The sequence below is a fragment of the Saccoglossus kowalevskii genome, chromosome 7, assembly GCF_978046115.1.
Source record: "Saccoglossus kowalevskii chromosome 7, keSacKowa6.1, whole genome shotgun sequence".
NCBI lineage: Eukaryota > Metazoa > Hemichordata > Enteropneusta > Harrimaniidae > Saccoglossus > Saccoglossus kowalevskii.
The window spans coordinates 12,733,425-12,756,172 of record NC_140647.1 but is presented as its reverse complement, the minus strand read 5'-3'; the positions used below and the strand labels follow the sequence as shown (position 1 = coordinate 12,756,172).

The 22,748-nt window shown below is 34.1% G+C and overlaps 1 protein-coding gene and 1 long non-coding RNA gene across 2 annotated transcripts in view; both read left to right on the top strand.

Moving 5' to 3' along the window:
- LOC100374653 (ribonuclease P protein subunit p25-like protein) overlaps nt 1-22,748 on the top strand; it is a 128,768-nt gene that overhangs the window by 3,683 nt on the left and 102,337 nt on the right. The window contains exon 4 of the mRNA XM_006824032.3: nt 15,845-15,886. Within this exon, the coding sequence (XP_006824095.1) occupies nt 15,845-15,886 (42 nt within the window). The remainder of the gene's footprint in view (nt 1-15,844; nt 15,887-22,748) is intronic.
- Nucleotides 2,275-3,575, top strand: LOC146740249 (uncharacterized). The gene is made up of 2 exons (XR_014929976.1): nt 2,275-2,507; nt 3,230-3,575. It is a non-coding gene; the product is annotated as an uncharacterized LOC146740249 (long non-coding RNA).

Below are 22,748 nucleotides of genomic sequence, written 5' to 3'. Positions count from 1 at the left end.
CACTAATTGCCCCAAGTCTGCAAGATTTGATATGGAGATGCTTGGTGAAGCCTATGTCTGAACATGGAAGGTGTCATGGTCTAAATAAAGTGTGATAGATCATAAATATGCAAATCAGCTTTTGAATATGCAAATTAACTCTAAAAATAGAATATCAAGATGTAGGATTATTTTAATATTGATCATAAATTTACTAATCGTCCTTTTTGCCATAATAAAATGTTGGAATATTACTGATACTGTATTTTGTCTTATTTACATTTAATGATAAATGATCACAATATCACTTTGTTTCTAAAAATACTCTTCAGTAAAATTCAGTGTTTTATGAGTTTCTGGCACTTAATTAACCATACTGTTTTCAGTGAAAGTATGAAACTGATCCGAAATTAGAATATTTACCCATGTGATTTCAAGGACATGATTACTAAAGAATGAATTCAAGCCATTTCTTTTGCACATTCCATAAGAAATGGCCACGAGACATGAGGGAAAGCGTACATGTGTGTGCAGACATGTTGACATTTAGAAAATCAGAAATGGTGCCTTGTGTATGTACAGCTTGATTATACAAACATACTTCAACTGATACCTGAAACTATTATAAATATTCAGATTACAAAAACAGTTTCTTAAAATTTCTTGAGAAATACGGTGTAAACCACCAATCTATTATAATGTTGGCTATATCTTGAGACTCAGCCATGAAAAAAATCTTCTGTCTGCTTGCAGTGGACCAATCAGATTACTGGGATTTATATGAATAATAATTACATAGCTTTATCTCACCTGCATGATATAGAGATCTATGTATATACCATATTTAGTCTATTAGTTGCACATTTTTTTTCATGATCAAAATAATAAGTCATATTTTAATGATCCAGAATACAATACATGTAAATGCAAGTTTATGTTCATTTCTTTGGAGTACATATTAAATTTTTCCTCTCATTTTTATTATCACATTTTTTATATAAAATAAGGCAAAGAAACAACAAGATATGCAAATCAAAGTCTTCCCTAGAGAAATACAATAACAGTAAGGATACTGATGTGTGCTTTTATAAGTAAAGGAAATTAATACAATTTAAGACACAATGGCTTTTGTAAAATTTCACCCTCATGAATATTCATTAGTCACATGTTATTTTAGCCAATCAGAGCAGTGTATTTGATCATGCAGTCTAATAATGTGGTACAGTAGCAATCAATTATTATGCCATTACACAAGTGGTTTTCTGGGAAATGTAAGACTGCCCTCACAGTCTACCTGAGTTTTTTATTGTTATTCTAAAAATGCACACATGTATCACTTAATGTAGTTTAGTAATGAATCTTACTGATACCAGTATACAAATGTACCATGTTAAGTAATACATTCTTCGTTGACCTAATATCATTAACAGGACTCATTCTTCAGAATTGAGAGGGCTTCCAGTTACAAGGCAAACCTTGATTAAATTACCTTAAAGTTGTATATTGTTGGCAAAATTGTGTTTGAAACCTTTGATATGTTAAGTAATGTGTGTACTGTAATAAATCCAACAGCTACATGTATAGTAGTAACAATATCTACCTTGCCAATAGTCGAACATCACCAATCAAATTTGTAGTTCGGGTGTGATTGAATTTTCTGCATTTCAGGGTGCCATCATGTCACTGAATCGCAATTCGGGATTTTCTGTTTAATGATTCAAGACTGGCTGTATTTACGTTATTTGATGTGAGGCATTTTTTCATTAGTCGGAGATGCACGCTAAAATCTTCAATTGTTTTCGGTATCGCTGTGAGGTACCTTCCTTTTGAATTTATTCATTTTAAGATGATTTTGCTCATGTAACAAATGCATCCAAATGAACTTTGAACTTATGTATTATGTAATTCCTATATTAATTGTGTTATGCACATTCAAACAGACATGATTTATTGCAGTAAAGAATATAAAATAACCTTGTAGATAACAGCATAAAACATCAGTTTTCGATCAATGTAACTCAAAAACTCAAATTAAAGAGCTTTCAACTAAGTTTTGCCAACAATTCCAGTGTTTGATCTAGGCTGCGCCATTGCGCAATTTGCGCAAAAAAATCAAAGTTGACGCGTTATTCATAACACTGTGCGCCAGTTTGGGCGCAACATTTTTTTCCTGCCAATTTAATGAAACAATTACGTAGTTGCGTTGTTTTTACCGTAAAGAGGCTGATTGACCTTAACGACCCATTACTTACTTCGTGGCGAAATCTTTTGCGACAATAATGTCGCAAATTTCATCACGTGACCACTTCAAGTGGACCGTGTGCAATTAAACAGCATGGCGAATAAAAGCCAGCGGTTGATGAATGAGGTCATCTTCGGGCATCAGTTCGTTCTATGAAAGAAAATGATACCCCAGAAACAGTTTCTGAGACTTCTGAACGTTTGGAGGGCCGGATAAATATGAGATAACAGATACAACGGTAACTAGCAGTGATACTAGTTCCGATGTTAATCGGCGGCACCCACAGGTACGTAAACACAATCATAACACTGTTACGGTATTCATTGTTTTCAATGCTAATGTTATTTTAATAAATTACACTTTTACTTTGAAAATTATGACCAGCAAAAGAGCCTACTTAGTACTATACCATGTATTATCAAATCAAAGCGAAGTTGCGAAGTGTTTTGTAGGTCAACATTACATTACACGTGAAACCAAAATATAAGACTATTTTTTGAAATAATAATTATCTTTATTGCGTTAATAAAGATAAACAAACAATTAAGATGAGAATAAAAATACACACAGGAAAATAAAAACTGACAAGCAAATAAAAGTAGGGAAAAAAATAAATTGGGTTGTTTTTCATATTTGTGTTGGTGAATGTTTGGATTACTAATGCATGTACATGACCTTATCTTGAGATAGCTGACTATATTGTTTTCAGTTCAGTTCTCTAGTTATGAAACAGTTTTCTATGTATTATTGCATACACACACTAAGCTTCAGAATGCTTTAGTTGGCTATCAGAATTAATTTTATGGCGTTTTTTCAAAATATAATTCAAGAACTCTGGGTGATGTTGTGTTGTTTCTTATAAAAAACGCATAGGCCTTAAAAACTACCCAAAAACCTGTAAATTTAAAAAAAATATTTTTATTGATCTATGCAAAATGATTTACAGACATAACAATGGTTACAATATTAGAATTTATCTTGACTCTTCCAACTTTCTTTTTCTTGCAGGAAAGGTGATTATCCCCAGACTGTGTTAAAATAATGTAGCACCCACTGTCAGTGTCACACCAGAACCCATCCATTACCACCTGTAAAGAATTGACATTTCAATGTTATGTATAATAGTGACAAACTGTCAACACTAAGTAAAAAGCAGTGAATTGGTATCCAACGAAGTTTAACCCAGCTGATTTGATTTCTATACCCAAAAAGTGAAATTATAAGTATTCCATAGTGAAATGGTGAATATATTATTTTCTCATGCATTTTGTTGCAACATTTGTTTTTGAAGTGTCTTCCCAAATTGTGTTTTGTTGCAATTTATGATAAATAAAAAAATAACTGAAATACTTGCTTACATGTAGTCTTTTCCAGCAAGCACTGGAGCTTCTGCAGCTTCCGTTTGTCAATGTTCCATTAATTGTCCCAGTAGGTAGATGTAAGTGGTCATGAAGAAGGTATTAGTAAAGGGCACTGTTCAGTACTATAAAACTTGTTTATAGGACAACAAGTGAGTGTTCAATATAATGTTGCCCAATAAAAATAAAAATATCATTTTTTATGCATTCAGGCTTTTAAATGCTGGAAAATTCTTCAGACCTGTCACTAGATTGCTATATTTCACTTATGCTCCAGACAATCCTGACAACCAGTAAACTGGTTGATTTGTGCCAAGTGAACACTTCAGGGTTATGAGCACGCCATTGCTATGCCAACTTCTGGGCCCCCAGTAATTTTTCATGGCCCTTGTTCTCATACAAGAGGGGCCCCAATGGCCCCACTTAATGAATTCCTAGATCAATCACTGCAATTCATCTTTACCATAGAGGGATAATGAAGGGAATATCCGAGCTTTCCAAATCGCACCAAGGCAAACTGGTTGGGCACCAATGCAATTGTTATCAGTGCCTCTGACTATACTTCAGATGCAGAAATTGTCAGATGATTATTTCAACTTACTTAAACCATTTAATATTTCCTGCTAGGATTTTCGCCAATTGAGGATTTTTGGACATTCATAAAGACAAAATTCTGCAAAAGTCACTAGCTGAGAAATGTTCTGTGCATCAAAATGTGGAGCTTTTTACTGCCTTATGAAGAATTTGTCTCTCAAAATTATAGCGGCTTTGATTGTACTGAACTGTTGTTTTTTTCTATTCTCACATAAATATTTGTGACATGAATAAAGATAATTTCCTTACATATGTGAAAATCAAAATGATTATGTTAAGTTGACAAGAAAACCATCACATTCTTACAAAATATATAACTGTTCTTGTACCCACAATATTGAGCTCATATCGTACCAAAGTCAAATACCAAAATGATGACTGCATTAGTTCTATTAGAAGTGCATTTAGAATAGAAGCAGACGTAAAACCAAAATTGCCATTGTGGTGTGCTTAGTCCTAAAATCTGATTTACTCTGACCACAGACACACATTCAATACAAGTGTATGTAAGTTGTCAAAGGAGAAAATACGATGTATGAATTTTTTTTACCCTATAAAGGTTTATGTGAGAAAAACTAAACAATCTGAATATACAGCAAATATAATCCATTTTAACTCATACAGTATATGATCAGAAATATTCAAATTACTATGATAATATTCTCAAAATATGTAGTATACATGTAAAACTATAAACAGAGTATTAAGAGATTGTTGGACATAAAAAAAAAATCAGTCTGCCTGCAATGAACTGACCAATCAAGTCACTAGGATTTATATCACGAATTATGAGGATTTCAATAAATATCATATTTCCTCATCACATAGAAATCCCATGATATATGGCATAAATATAATCACTGTAAAATGACGTTTGATATTGCAGTTGTGACACTGCATAGCTTTGTCATTGTGAAAAACCTGTCCTACTTGCCTAAATGAGAACAGATGAAAAACTGCCAAGAACTAGTTATTTATACAGCTTGCAGACAAAATCAATATGTCTAGCTTTAATAATTTAAACATGTGTAATATTCACTGGAAATGATTTCTCTAATTACATTGACCAGTGAGTAAAAATATCAAATTTGTAATTAATATGCTACTATGTAACGGTATCAGTCTCTGCCGCAAATCCCACCATAGCTGCTATTTGTGTTACTGTGAATTCCTGTATTTCAGCTCGATTTATCTATGCTGGCATTTGTAACTTGGATTGCCACATGCTATTTATATTCTTCATGTCAACCATAGATTTTATTTTTGCTGATTCATCGCACCTTTTCACCAGTTCTCTCATTCATCACAAATTCAGAAAATAGTCCAGTTTATAGTCTGTACTTTCCTTCAAAAGATTGCGACAAATAGTCAAATTTTTCGAGTAAAAACTGAAAATTTACTCAGATTTTTGTCTCTTGGCTCCAAAATTATGGTTCATTTCCAAAAATATTGAATAATATAAGAAAAACGTGCAGAAAAATTTGCACAAGGAAGTCTGGTGATGAAAAGTTAAATACTGAAAATATAGTATTCTACAGTATTGGCTATACAATATGCTACAATTTAATTTAATTTAATTGGTATCTAACATGAAATCACTCATCTCTGAATGTTGTTTTCTACTGTCTGCTGTACGACCTGATAATGAAGATATTGATTGTCCCCTGTATGACTTGTACATGTATATTTGTTGTAATAAACATACTCTGTGTATCATCTAGTATTTTCTAGTGTCTCTAGATCAAGCCAAATAAAATATTTATTTCTGGTAATACTGAAAATAAGAAGAGGGTAGGGTGGGTAGGTTTTTTGTCATATTTTTTTTTTTGTTCTTTTTTTTCAAATCATGCAATTGTTGTCAACACAATTTTGTTGGCCATGTTGGGTCCATACTTTTAAACAGGAGCATTATACAAATGATATTTCCATAATACATGGCAATGTACATATGTTCCAACATTTTTGTGTAAAGAATTTCTCTAGCACTCAGCTGGACACAGGAAGTGAGCACCCTCCAGTGACCACTTTGTAGTTTAGTCATAAAAAGACACAGGATCAGTGTTTCAGTTTACTGAAAACATACCGGTACTATTTTTAGCTCCGCTGTAGACTTTTTCAAGCGGAACTTATCATATGAGTAATTGTCTGTCGTGATATTTTTGACTTGTTAAAAACCGCAAGTCAGATTGTTTTGATATTATACATATAGGTACCTCAGGTAGACCTCTCTCATATTTGTTCATTTTGTGATAATATCTTCAATTCTTTAATTTTGATGAATATTTTTGGTAAAAAGTGATATTTTTGACTTCTTGTTAACAACCCCAAATTTGATTGCTTTGATGTTATACATGTATGGTAGGTACCTCAGATAAACCTTTCATATTTGTTCATTTTCTAATGATATCTTCAGTTCTTTAATTGAAATGTGCATTGCTAACAGCGGAGCTATCTCACCCGAGAGGCTGCTTGTTTTTTATTTGGTTGAATTTAATTAATAAAATTGAGGATGTCAGTGTACTCTCTACTCTCTTTTGAAAATTAAATCTACACCGCATTAATGTAGAAGCATGAATGTTTGGGTCTGGTTTTCTGTATGAAAGACGTTTTTTTTTTCAGTTTCACAATATTTTGAAGTATTTACACAAACAATAAGACTATTTCTTAGCCTCAGTCACCTTAATCATTTACCAGTAGTCAATATTGAAGAAATGCTTAAAAGTAATTAATAAATGCGGCTTGTTACAAGACTGATGGTATTATAGAAATAAACAAAATAGTGTGTGGCTGTAATATTACAGTTCTAGAGATTATATTGGGGCTGAGTAGCACTACAATTTCCAACCTTACCCCCTACCACAGTATAGATTGGATTAGAATGGGTCACATGATTTACTTCATCAAGGTCTACAAATTAGTTTTCTAGCCTGAGACTTCCTGTAATAATTTAATTGTTTTACCCATAATCCATTGCACATGTTTTAAAAAATAGATGCAGTGGGCACACAGAAGTTTAAGTGTACCATTGATTAGACTATTTAAGATTATGCGTATCTAATCTGTAATCTCTGGCAATGTCTTAATTTCCCTTGTTTTATGTCATGATGGAGCAAACGAGGAAATTGCATCATAAAAAAAAAAAAAAAGTAGATAGACGGCTCGGTTTTACAAAGTGAAAGTAATTTGGGACAAGGTTTCATGATGTTATATATTTTGTGTCTGTCTCAGAATCTATAAAATCACAAGTGTCCACCAGCATGGGGGTTTCAGTAGAAAGGCAGCCGTAACTATAATACATGTATCTAGACTGAATTGTCACTAAGGTGGATGTGTATTGGTCAAATAATATGAAAACTCATCTGATATGCTTTGTTGAAAAGTTACATTGTGCAGTTTTATGATTTTATCACAGCTATCTATGGCTTTCCATGTGTTAACATTTTGGCTAATCTGATTCCAATGTGATGTATTGTTGAGCATTTTATTTCATTGTTTTAATTGTTTAATATTTTGTATTCAAATATATAATATTTATTCTTATTTTAACTAAAATTCTTGAGGGCTTTTGCAATTACCAAAAATTTACTAGCAAATAAATAATGAATTTTAATTTTAAAAAATATATCAAAAATTAATAATTAAATTTTTAAAACATTGGATGTGTAAAGTCTTGACATATGCAAGATATGATTGTGATACCAGTAATTATGGGGGGGGGGCTTTAATAGTGCAGGTGTTTCAATTTAGTTGCAGAAACTTGTCTCAGTGAAAAACCAGGGTCTCGGGACTTCTTGGTGGAAGTAATCATGTTTAATTGTGAGTATAAAGATGTATATTTCAAACAAGCTACCATTTTGATAAACTCTGAAATACACAATCTCTGTTCTATATTTAATGCTAAATTCCATCACTAGCAGCGATCCAAAAGTGGTTGTGTACATTTTAGCTAAATAGTGCTGTGAGGGGATAAGTCGTTGCTGTCAATTTACTGTAAATTGGCTGAGCATATTTGGTTGAATCACTTAAAAATGTAGTGTGCAACCAAAATCCAGAATGACTATCAATTCTACAAATTGAATTGAATCACAAAAAAACACAGCCTACATTATTACCTAAAAGTATAGTTGTATGCAAACTTTCAACTGAATCATGCAATATATTAGTGAGGAATCAATATGAACATGAATAAAAAAGCCAAACGCTATATAGGCCAACTATGCTTACAGATTAACCATATATACGAGTTTGCTTATTGTCGGCTAAATCTTATTGAAGTTATGTCCACAGGAAAAGTTTATGACAACAACAATGATGATTACACCGCCGTTGATGAATGACAGACATTTTGCCACTTTTCCCATCATTCATTACAGCAAGCGAATACAACCTCTTCAAGGTTAAAGTGGAAGAAGAGTGCTTTTGACAATTTGTAATTTTAAACAAATATATAAATAGACTATTCTTAGAAGTGATAAAGTCTAAGTGCTTTGTAACTAAATATAAATGTCGGTAGTCCTAAAGACGATTGATTTTGCTAGATGCTGTAATAACATTTAAATAAATGATGAGATACATTTTCAGATTAAATCAAACCAGCCATAGCCCAATTTGTCTATACAAGAAGTTTCTTACATTAATTTTGTATATTAGTATGAAAGGTTGTGGTAAAATTTTATTTTATCAAGTTGATTGGCAATCCTATGTCTAGTTTTGAGTAATTAAATTAAAACAGTTTTTGGTATTTATAATTTATTCCTAATTGATAAGATACATCATTTGGTACACATGTTTCTTCTAATGGTTGTTTTCAGTGTAGTCCATTGGTTATGCACATATATACATATGTCAAACTCAAGGATTTCTTATATATGTGTGCAACTTTTCGTTCATGTACAATATTCTTAAGTCTTTGTATCTTTTTAGCCCCAGACTGGGAGCTTAGGGATTGGATTTTGTTTTCCAGTCGGCTATAATATCTCAGAAGTTCATGGACCAGTGTTCTTCAAATGTGATACATTGTTGATACAGTATACATATGTCCCAGATATTTTTTTCTGCTATGTTCAGATAAAAATGGCTGACTAGTGGCCATATTTAACCCCAAAATAGTCAAAAAACCTACATTTTATATGTGTAGAGCATTATTTTTTGGGATTATATATTCTGTTCAAACTCAGAATATGGATAAAACCTGTTAGTATGCTCAGGCACATCCATTATTTTAAACAAATTTTGGGCCACAAATTTGGCATCAACATGACTCAAGTATATGAAAAGCAAGTTTTATTTAATCTTGCACTCAGATTTGTATTCAGTTTACATCAAACATGGTATTATTTGTATGTCCCCCTCTAGTGGCAAATTAAATGTACAGTGGCAACACATGTGATGCATATCATGAGAGAATTAGAGTAATTACAAAATAGTCGCCGTAATGGGTCATCATCTTGGTGACCTTCGTGTCACTTCATTATTTGGCCGATTGCCCTGTCTGAGCCAGTATTAAATAAAGTGATTAGAAACCATGGGAAGTCGGAATACAGAGTATCCATGTGTTAATGATAGACATGATAGTTGGAAAAGGATTCTTGTTCTGCTAAATTTAACAAGTTTTAGTCATGGCTTTGTATAACTTATGAAACTCACTACTACTCTCTAATGCATTGTGTCATCAAATTCAGAAATACATTGTTCTGGGGCAACATAAACTCTATGCAGCCCCAAGATATGTAGTTTTTGACATGGTGTTGAAAATAGGTCCTCTAGGCAGGTTTATTATAGGTCCTCTTAGGCAGGTATATTATAGGTGCTCTTAGGCAGGTTTATTATAGGTCCTCTTAGACAGGTTTATTATAGGTCCTCTTAGACAGGTTTATTATAGGTCCTCTTAAGCAGGTTTATTATAGGTCCTCTTAAGCAGGTTTATTATAGGTCCTCTTAGGCAGGTTTATTATAGGTCCTCATAGGCAGGTTTATTATAGGTCCTCTTAAGCAGGTTTATTATAGGTCCTCTTAAGCAGGTTTATTATAGGTCCTCATAGGCAGGTATATTATAGGTCCTCTTAGGCAGGTTTATTATAGGTCCTCTTAGGCAGGTATATTATAGGTCCTCTTAGGCAGGTATATTATAGGTCCTCTTAGGCAGGTATATTATAGGTCCTCTTAGGCAGGTTTATTATAGGTCCTCTTAGGCAGGTTTATTATAGGTCCTCTTAGGCAGGTTTATTATAGGTCCTCATAGGCAGGTTTATTATAGGTCCTCTTTAATAGGCAGGTTTATTATAGGTCCTCATAGGCAGGTTTATTATAGGTCCTCTTAGGCAGGTTTATTATAGGTCCTCTTAGGCAGGTTTATTATAGGTCCTCTTAGGCAGGTTTATTATAGGTCCTCTTAGGCAGGTTTATTATAGGTCCTCATAGGCAGGTTTATTATAGGTCCTCTTAGGCAGGTTTATTGTAGGTCCTCTTAGGCAGGTATATTATAGGTCCTCATAGGCAGGTTTATTATAGGTCCTCATAGGCAGGTTTATTATAGGTCCTCTTAGGCAGGTTTATTATAGGTCCTCTTAGGCAGGTTTATTATAGGTCCTCTTAGGCAGGTTTATTATAGGTCCTCTTAGGCAGGTTTATTATAGGTCCTCTTAGGCAGGTATATTATAGGTCCTTTTAGGCAGGTATATTATAGGTCCTCTTAGGCAGGTATATTATAGGTCCTCTTAGGCAGGTTTATTATAGGTCCTCTTAGGCAGGTTTATTATAGGTCCTCATAGGCAGGTTTATTATAGGTCCTCTTTAATAGGCAGGTTTATTATAGGTCCTCATAGGCAGGTTTATTATAGGTCCTCTTAGGCAGGTTTATTATAGGTCCTCTTAGGCAGGTTTATTATAGGTCCTCTTAGGCAGGTTTATTATAGGTCCTCTTAGGCAGGTTTATTATAGGTCCTCATAGGCAGGTTTATTATAGGTCCTCTTAGGCAGGTTTATTGTAGGTCCTCTTAGGCAGGTATATTGTAGGTCCTCTTAGGCAGGTATATTATAGGTCCTCTTAGGCAGGTTTATTATAGGTCCTCTTAGGCAGGTTTATTATAGGTCCTCTTAGGCAGGTTTATTATAGGTCCTCTTAGGCAGGTTTATTGTAGGTCCTCTTAGGCAGGTATATTATAGGTCCTCTTAGGCAGGTATATTATAGGTCCTCTTAGGCAGGTTTATTATAGGTCCTCTTAGGCAGGTATATTATAGGTCCTCTTAGGCAGGTATATTATAGGTCCTCTTAGGCAGGTTTATTATAGGTCCTTTTAGGCAGGTTTATTATAGGTTCTCTTAGGCAGGTGCATGCGTGCATGCATGTGGTTGGACCTATATCTTAGACATGCTTTGACCAATTACATTCAAACTTCACACATACATCATACAAAATATTATATATATGCACATCAATTTGTTTCACTTGTGGCCATTTTGTTTAAAGGAATGTGCATCTATAGCCATATCTCTGCCATGCTTTGACTGATTATGTTCAATTTTTATATATTCATTATATCTCATGACATAGATACAGGTGTATTGGTTTGATTATCTGATTCCAAAATGGCCACATGGCAGCCATTTTTATGCTAAAAAATCATCAAAAATAAAGCATTTGTGGCATTTATGGATTGATTTTGTTCAGACTTGTACATACATTAGACATTATCGGATTCTGATTCACATCATTTTATTTTTCAGATCAGATTCAAAATGGCTGACTGGCGGCCATTTTGTTTTTATGAATGCGCTTCTAGAGCCGTATCTCTGACATGCTTTGACTGATTATGTTCAAATTTTATATATTCATTATACATTATGTTATAGATATATAGATTTGTAATAGCCGATTTTGTTTTAATTAATGCTTTTCAAGAACAATATCTCTCAATATGGACAAGTACTCGTTTGACAATCAGATGCAAGATGTTAATCATTTTAATGTTAAAAAATCATAATCATACTCCTGACCTGTTTATTAGTCCCCGTTCGGACGCAGTCCGAAAACGGGGACTTATGTTTTGCCCTGTGTGCGTCCGTCCGTCCGTGATCACCTGTATCTCGAACATGCATGGACCGATTAAGTTCAAACTTCACTCATACATCACACATTATATGGGACATATGCACATGCATTTTTTTCATGATCCGATTAACGATAGCCGAATAGCGGCCATTTTAAGGCCGAAAATGCATCAAAATCGCACATTTTCACCATTCCGGACCCGGATCTCAGTTATGCATGGACGGATTTTGTTCAAATTTGGTACATACATTAAACATAATAGGACCTTGATGCACGTCATTTTTTTTTTTTGGATCGGGTTCGAAATGGCCGACTGGCAGCCATTTTGTTTTAAAGAATTCAGTTCTGGATCCGTATCTGAGAAATGCTTGGATTGATCGAGTTCAAACTTCACACACACAAGGTACATCATGTCACAAATATGTATGTGCATTTGTTTCATGATCTCATTAACGATAGCCAAATGGCGGCCGCTTTAAGGCCGAAAATGCATTGAAATCGCACATTTTCACCATTCCGGACCCGGATCTCAGTTATGCATGGACGGATTTCATTCAAATTTGGTACATACATTAAACATAATAGGACCTTGATGCACGTCATTTTTTTTTTCGGATCAAGTTCAAAATAGCCGACTGGCGGCCATTTTGTTTTAAAGAATTCAGTTCTGGATCCGTATCCGAGACATGTCTGGATTGATCAAGTTCAAACTTCACACACACAAGGTACATCATGTCACAAATATGTATGTGCATTTGTTTCATGATCTCATTAACGATAGCCAAATGGGGGCCGCTTTAAGGCCGAAAATGCATTGAAATCGCACATTTTCACCATTCCGGACCCGTATCTCAGTTATGCATGGATGGATTTTGTTCAAATTTGGTACATACATTAAACATAATAGGACCTTGATGCACGTCTTTTTTTTATCGGATCAAGTTCGAAATGGCCGACTGGCGGCCATTTTGTTAAAGAATTCAGTTCTGGATCCGTATCCAAGACATGTCTGGATTGATCAAGTTCAAACTTCACACACACATGGTACATCATGTCACAAATAGATATGTGCATTTGTTTCATGATCTGCTTAACAATAGCGGAATGATGGCCATTTTAAGGCCGAAAATGCATCAAAATCACGTATTTTCACAATTCCAGAACCGGATCTCAGTCATGCATGGATGGATTTTGTTCAGATTTAGCACAATGTGTTTACATATGCAGGTGCATTTCGGTCATGATCTGCTTTGAATGTATATGTCACTCAAATATGAACGAAACAGGGACATGTCATTGACAATGACTTGTATTCCAACTATATTACTATAAAGAAAACTGTATATCTTAAATTTGATAACTAACAAGGACTGTGCCATGCATGGCTTGTATTTTATTGGCCTGGGCATACAAGGCAGACAAAGCTCTATTCGTGTTGCCACATGTTGCTTCCAATGACAGTGTTTATTGCATAGTTGCTGCTTTTTTCTTTTTTCTTTTATCGTTTATCGTGAGTAAATCAGTGTTTGAGTTTCATCAAGTCATACAAAATGCATGTTTTAATCTTATATATCATTGAATTTTAATGAAATTACGATGAATTGTTTATTTATAGTAAATACATATCGTTCTCTTACGTGATGTATATACATCATGACTCTGCAATGTTGGATTTTCAATTCTTACAATTATAATGTTCATAATTTACTTCTCAAAATTACGGTAACCTTTTCACCACCAATTTCCTCTTTTCACCACCAGTTTCCTCTTTTCACCACCAGTTTCCTCTTTTCACCACCAGTTCCCGCTTTTCGCCACCAGTTCCCGCTTTTCACCACCAGTTCCCGCTTTTCATCACCAGTTCCCGCTTTTCACCACCAGTTCCCGCTTTTCATCTCCAGTTCCCGCTTTTCACCACCAGTTCCCGCTTTTCATCACAAATTCACAAAATAATTTATAGTCTGCACTTTCCTTCAGAAAATTAGCACAAAAAAAATTGAGTAAATACTAAAATTGACTTAAATTTTGTCTGTTGGTTCCAAAATTAAGGGTTCATTTCCAGAAATATTGAATATATTAAGAAAAATGTGCAGAAAAATTTGGGTGAGAAAGTTCGGTGGTGAAATGATTAATAAAACTGATATACCGATACAATATTTTGTATTATGTTCATCACAAGTTATTACTGCCCAACTGAACATCAATATCATCAATTTATGAACATGTTTTCAACGCTTTGCTAAGCATCTCAGTTTTCTCACAGAATCACTATTTCTTCATCCGTTAGGCCTCTTGCGATTATAGGATATTTTAAGGAGATGCTCAGTATATTTATCTTTATATACACATTGGTAGCATGTTAACTATTTTTCAAACAAGACAAATTCATGGTCACATACAGTGCATGACAAATTGCCAGGAGAGTTTAGAGGAAACTAGACATAAGTGTTGTGTGTTACATTGCCAAAAATTTTGGAAAAATTGGAAATAGTGGGGTTTATACAGTAAAATCTATCTAAATAAAGACACATCTTGGCTGATATCTCTTAGAAATACCGTAAAATCTGTATTAGAACAATTGAGATGCTCTAATAGAAGCCGCATCCCCTCTAGTGCATTTTAATAGAAGCCACAGCTTTTACCATTAATACAGATTTTACAGTACTCAGATTTACTATGAATGCAGTCAATCAACAGGTTGTCAAAACTCCAAGTAAGCAATGTTTTGGGGGATTTTTAAGTATGGTACTCTGAGATTACCTGCTAACTGCTTTCAGGAATCACTCTTATTTTTGGATTCGTTATTTTATTACTCAATTTTATCATATAGTCAAACCAATGCAATATTGTATTAATTAATTTGGATAAAAGTGCATAAATATATTCCAAATAGTTTTTGTTGCCATGGAGACAATGCTTATTTTTCCAGCATAATTCCAGCTCTATGTATGATTTAAAAGTATTTGCTAACTTAGGTATAGCATAGTATATGATCACTTTTACTACTCCCTGCTTAGGCTGTGATTGTCCCTTTTAACAATCGTTAACATGTCCTGATAGTTTGAAACTTGTCCAGAATAATGACATGCTTTACAGAGTTCATGTAGGGAAACATGAGTCATCTTGTTTTAACGACATTGTTTTTTAACACCTTGGCTTAGATATCTGACCATAAAACTCAAACAACTATTATCGGTAGTCTAAGCTTGGGTTAGCAATTCAGTCATTATATGCAGAAGTTTGATTGATTTTCTGTTCGCATTTGAGGTCCTCCTTTCAGCTGAGTCACATGACATGTGTATGTCAAGCCCTATTGGGCTGTTGTATCATCCTATAATAATGGTCTGATCTTCAGTCATACAGTATATCACGCTATAACAGTGCTTGAACTTCATAGTTGTGAGAAGGCACCCATTTTTTTAGTACATATTATAACATTGGTAACAAAGCAATGGCCTCTGCTGCTGCCGTGAAGTTTAATCCCTGTTAGATTATTAATGCCCATACTCTTCCAATAAATACCAAGCCAAATATGTTTGCGTATAATATAACAGTTTAAAAATGTGGTCAAGGATTATTGAAACATTGAATCTTATTGAGCTAATTTCTTCTTTGTTTCAGAATTGAAGAAAGTTGGGAACCCAAAGACAATGGTCTAGACAGGTAAACAGACATTTCTCTGCACTATTACCATTTACAATGTGCTTGTCACTTCACTCATACCAGGTAATATATGTGCATAGCGCCCCCAAGTGGTAAAGTTTGGTAAGAGAGAATGTGTGCATTTCCAGCCACTTTCTCTATTGGTGGACACACTTGTTTATTGGCTGTGTGCACATGTTTTATCATCATTACAAAATAATGGCATTCTTCACTGCTGCTGTTATGAAATATATAATACATACCGATATGGTCAACATTAACATTGTCTGCCAAACTGTATAGCAAAATTATGTACCGGCTTATAGACAATACTGTAGAATACTTTATTTTTGCTTGGAATTTATTTTCGCTATTTTCGGATGATTCCGTGAAAATAAAATCCAGCGAATATACTTTTTTTCTTATATTTCACATTAAACTCATCAAAAATCAGTGAAAATAAATTCCAAGCAAAACGCCGAAAAAGCCTATTCAGCAAAAATTAATTCCAGTGAAAATAAAGTATTCCTATTTAAATAGTAAGAAGTAATTTACATAAAGCTAAAGCCACGAATAAAGGTTCATAAGATGAGAGAATGCTACTGGCGTGATATTGCAAGATATACAAGATTGTGAGATATAATCACAGAATATAACACCAAACATGCATGTCTAGAAATACCTATGCAAATGAGTGAGACTGTGAAAGAACTGATTAGTGTTCATCTTAGGCTGTTTTTACTTGCTTATTCACATAAGTTTGGGGACCAGCTTCATAGTTGAGCCGATGATGAAACACGAATGAACAAAATAAGCCAACGCCATGGCTTCTTAAATGGCATGTCTCAACCAACACCGTTACAGAAACAGTTTTAGCATGTGCGAACAATAACGCCACCTTAAAAGCACGCCCTCAAATTCAGCCTCGCTCTGGAGTTCCATTCATTGCAAGTATTTTATGGAAACATGGCGGCCAATAACAATGCTGGCTCAGTTTAGTCTTAGGACCACTGATAATGATTGTTAATCAAGTTAGTCAGTCTGGCTTTGTGGCACACTGAAGAACATGGTACTCCTCGTGTACAGTGTATATGCATTTGTGTTTCCCTAATACAGTGATAATCTCCCTCATTTCTTTTCACCCAATCAAACATTTCCAAGTGTTCACTGCATACTGTGACGTCATTCATTAGAAGTATTTGATTTGAATATTCATTTCATATCATATAAGTACTGTATCTAACTATTAAATACTTTATCCCACCAGAGGGTTCTGATTTATTGTGATAAAAAAACGATTCACTGGGTTAAATTAGTTGAACCACAAGTCATAAATAAACAGTTAATGATCATAGAATCTTTACAACTTAATTTATTAAGTATTTTAATTTATTAATTATAAAGTGTTATTAATCATGTAGCACCTGGTGTTTCACCATAACAACTTTGAATGATGATAATTCATTAGTGGATTGCAGGACTTGTTGCCAAGATCAAACTGCCAGCCATTTTTTTTTCTTTCTTCACTCTGTCTCCATGTTTTTCTGGATTGACATTACTGTCTCAAATTTCTTGCGACTTGTATTTGGTAACTGCAAATTTAGTCTATACCCATTGGTTGAGCAAGTCACCAGATATGGTGTTGTGATTGGCTGACATCTATTCCACTAATTTACATACAGCCTGGAGAATTATAACCAGTGGTTGGGAAAGTATGATCTTGTGATTGGCTGACATCTATTCTTCTAATTTACACATGGTCTGCAGTGTTCTCCCCAGGATCAGAGGCAAGCATGGCGGACTAATTTGCATGCTAATTTGCATATTTTTCAGGGTTCACTCTCACAAAAACAAACATACAAGACAGTAGTAAAACTCAGACTCTGTAAAATTATGTGGGATCTTGTGGTTGGCTGAGATTTATTTAACAAATTTACATATAGCCACTAAAATAATATCCTATGGCTGGGCAAGTCACCATATGTGATGTTGTGATAGGCTGAGATTCATTCTACTAATTTACATACAACCAGTGCAATAATATCCATTGGTTGAGCGTATATGATCTTGTGATTGGCTGACATCTATTCCACTAATTTACATACAGCTTGTAGAATTATACCCATTGGTTGAGCAAGTCACAATGTGTGTTCTCGTGGTTGGCCGAGATTCCACTAATTTACATATAGCCAGTGGAATAAAGAATCATTGATTGTGTAAGTCACCATATGTGATGTTGTGATTGACTGAGATTCATTCTACTAATTTACATACAACCAGTGCAATAATATCCATTGGTTGAGCGTATATGATCTTGTGATTGGCTGACATCTATTCCACTAATTTACATACAGCTTGTAGAATTATACCCATTGGTTGAGCAAGTCACCATGTGGAATCTCATGATTGGCTGAGATTCCACTAATTTACATACAGCCAGTGCAATAATATCCATTGGTTGAGTGTGTATGATAGTATGATTGGCTGACATCTATTCCATGCGTGATTTTTTGATTGGTTGAGATTCATTCCACTATTTTACATATTGCCTGTTGAATAATTTGTCAGTATTGTTCACTTGAAAAACATGTTTCCATATCAACAGTGCAAGTAATCATTTATAATGATGTAGTAATAAATGTTATTGATATGATAAATTGAATAAAAAAAACTACATGCCATGTAGCCAGGGGCTGCTAAGCTGCTAATGGTGGCACAGTATAAAACAGCATGTGTCAGTCTTTACAGCAATAACAGCTCAGTTCAAATGTTGATTATTCATATCAGCCAAAGTAAATACTGGCTATGAAAAGTACAACAAACCATGCTTTTTTTTTAGTGACTAATAGAAATGATAAAATTTGATTATTTAAGTTTTATTTTCATTTTGATGAGTATAAGGTTAGCAAAATTATGTTCTAAATCTCACTCTATTAAGACCATCTATGGTAGATCCCTTTTATAAAACTGCTGGGATGTTTCATTTTTAGGTATGGAATTTTTTGTGAAAAGTGATTCTGCCAAACAGTATGCAAATGAGCTTGCCTGGCAGGCCTTTCTTTCTCAGTTTTTTTCATTTCAATATCAATATTTATTTTAGCTCCGCTGTCGAATTTGTCGAGAGGAGCTTATCATATGAGTGATTGTCAATTGTCTGGTGTCCATCGTTGTTCGCGTCAACTTTTTGTAATTTTTCGATAAAAGTAACATTTTTGAATGTTGAAAACTGCAAGTTTGATGGCTCTGATATTATACATATAGGTACCTCATGTGAATCGATCTCAGATTTGTTCATTTTGTGATGATATTTTCAGAGATATCTCAGCCGAGAGGCTGCCTATTTAAGTCAATGGTTTTCTTCATAAATACAGATATTTGCAAGTACATAAAAGTACATGTAATACTTTCTCATAATACCTACCATTAATTAATTATATAATTAATCACTAAAGTTAGTGAATGATAGGTAATTAATTAATGTTTGAATTGACCCTCCAGCTTGCCAGATTTATGATGCAATGTGTTATTATAAAATCCTGTATGTTAATCAACGCGAGACAATGATGAGAGCATGAATTGAGATTTTCAAAGTTGATTATTTAATAATTTCTTTGTAAATATTAGTTGTGAACACATTTCTGTTTTTTTTAACTCAAATGAACACACAAATTTATATGAATTACATGTTTGTAGAATAAATGTGTATAACATTACAACTGAAATACTGTAAAATACTTTATTCTAGCTGGAATAAATTTTCGCTGAAAAGACATTTTTAGTGATTTGTATGGAATTTATTTTCACAGATTTTTGACAAGTTGAAATTAAAATATAGGAAAAAGGTATATTTGCTGGATTTTATTTTCACTGAATCATTCCTTCAGCGAAAATAGCGGAAATAAATTCCAAGCGAAAATAAAGTATTCTACAGTATAATGACATTACAACTGGTGTGATATATATGATGAATATCCAATATTTGAAATTTTGTGAAATAATCGCAAAACAGTCATGTATTTTAGAAATACTAACACAGATGACAGTCTATAAGCAGAAAAATGAGTGTTTTTTAGTGTCCTTGCTATTTCGTAGAGGGCATACTACACATATAGGTGTTTGGCACTGTTTTAACCTCACTCACAATCAGACCTTTCATGGCATTGTCATTCTGTTAGTTTGATTGGCATGCTTATGGAGCTCGTATGAAATGGGATTGCATATCAATGTACATGGATTTCTAAAGTGCATACCCTTTTCTGATAACCTCCACGAAGATTAGGAAAATAACATAATCGGGTTGTAAAGATGCAAATCACATCAATGATTATAGTGAATAATAATGTTTTTATTGATATTATTCAAACCTACACGGTACTGCTTCTTCAGGCTGTATGAAGAATAAAACAATGTTGATCAAAACAAAATATCACTTTATGAGATTATCTCCTGATATTACTTTTTCGTAAAGCTGATTTGTACGAGTGACTTGGTAGACTACCCATGATGCACAAGTATCAACAAGCTCGACAAATGGGTGATGTCCTTTTATCACATGACCAAGTGTCAAAACGACAGAGAATTTGTAATTTTTTGGAACTACATTTACGAATTATATGCTAATTTATGCTAATAAGGCCTGACATCCAAGTAGTTGACACACATTTACATTCAGTTGCAGTCATCATCTGTTATCGATAATCGACAAAAATATAAATGTGTAACCTTCCATCAATATCTTTTCAAAATATACATTCAGTCGATAATTTTGTGGTTGCAACTTTTGAGTAATCATTATCCTGTCTGAAGTTGTTGCTGCAATAAAAGCAATACAGCTGCATGGTTTTGTTTTCTTGGCGCAATGTTCGAACACACTTAAAATGATGCTGACCTTTACCTTATTCATAAATAACAGATGATATTTCACATGAAGTATCACAACTGTGAATGATATAGTCACGTTATATAATACCTCATCTCTCATAGCTAAACTGAGAACAGCGGTCCATGGGATAAGTATAACCATATATCATTTTAGCTCAATCAGAAGTCTCATTTTCAATAGAAATGCACATATAAAACCAAAAATTGTATTTACTGTGAACTGAATCATTACAAGTACAACTTATTTTGACCTTTTGATACATCTCGGTAATTTTCCAGATTGTACGACTGTGTAAATTGTAAATTGCAAGGTATAATAGTGATACGATCATGATGTCAGTCCTGGTTATAGAATGAGTGATAAATTGTATTGAAGATCCCATAAAAATGTATCTCATGGTATTGTCTTTCGTTATCACATTAAAAGCCATACAAATTTTACCCGCAATTTAAATATGTTTCTATTTGCATTTCTTGTAAATTAAAACCTTTACATTTAATTTGTTTTAATAAATGCATTCAGAATGTAAACATGTGGGAAGAATTGTTGCATGAATTAAGAATGAGACAATTACCCATCGATGTGTGACTTGAGGCAGAGACATGAAGTATTCTGTTCTCTGTATTGTCTAATTCCCAAATGCTCAATTCCTGGAACTGTCTGTTGTAAGGGTAGCTGAGTACTGGATATGAAAACAAGGTTGTTTCATTTAAATCCCATTCTACTTGTATTTCCTTCCTGTTTTGTGAGACAGCTTGCTTCAGAGTTTGCTACAAAAATATTCATCATGAGGCAACTGTTCCATTACTGGTGAGAACACTGAATGTGAATGTATATATGCAAACTTCAAAGATGCTGCGAAAATTTTACTGACACTCTTGAAAATATCTAGTACCGAAGAGTACTTTGTTCTAACATAAACAAGCTGTTTTACAGAAAATTAAGATAATGCTTTTCGCAATACCCACAATTTATTTGTTGTCACTACCTCTATATTTAAATGTGCCCCCCCAACACACAAAGGGCTTTTCCTTATTCACAGTTTATCTCTATCTTGAGGTTGAGTAACTGTGCCAACTTAACCTCTAAAAGTGCATTCCCTTTTTTGTAATTTATTTGTCATCTCAATCTGAGGATTGAATAACTTAGGTACCTGTGAAGAACAAGTGTCATTATCATTGCACCATTTTGTCATTTATTATCATGTTACCATGACAACTGACTATTGCATGAGAAGATTTAGTGAAAGACGTCATCGTGGTGCATGCTGTCTTCATCCAGGCACTTTGAAAGTCTGTTGCCATGGTTTCCATGTCTGCCTTTTATGCAAATTGAGCAATGAAGGTGTAGAACCAATATTGTATGATACAGAAAGTACTGAAGGACACTTTTAATCGCGTTATCAATTATGTTGCAAGTGAATTTAAAAGTATACTCATTAGGTGCCTGATAATGATAAATTGTAGATTGTTTGGATGAAAAGATGCTGGCCCAAATTGCATTGATGTCAGATAGATGCATTCTCTGAATGATTGAGGGAGTAGTACAGTTACAGCTCAGAATACATGTTTTGGGTAATAGCAGTAAGATTCATTGCTTGGAAAAGGCAAATAGCATAAATAGTGTTTGGATGGTGACACCTTATGGCACCTGGTCCCACCATTGTTTGGATGGTATTATGGCACCTGGTCTCACCATTGTTCAGATGGTAATATGGCACCTGGTCCCACTATTCAGATGGTAATATGGCACCTGATCCCACCATTGTTTGGATGGTATTATGGCACCTGATCTCACTATTGTTCAGATGGTATTATGGTACCTGGTCCCACTATTCAGATGGTATTATGGCACTTGGTCCCACCATTGTTTGGATGATATTATGGCACCTGGTCCCACCATTGTTCATATGGTATTATGGTACCTGGTCCCACTATTCAGATGGTATTATGGCACTTGGTCCCACCATTGTTTGGATGATATTATGGCACCTGGTCCCAC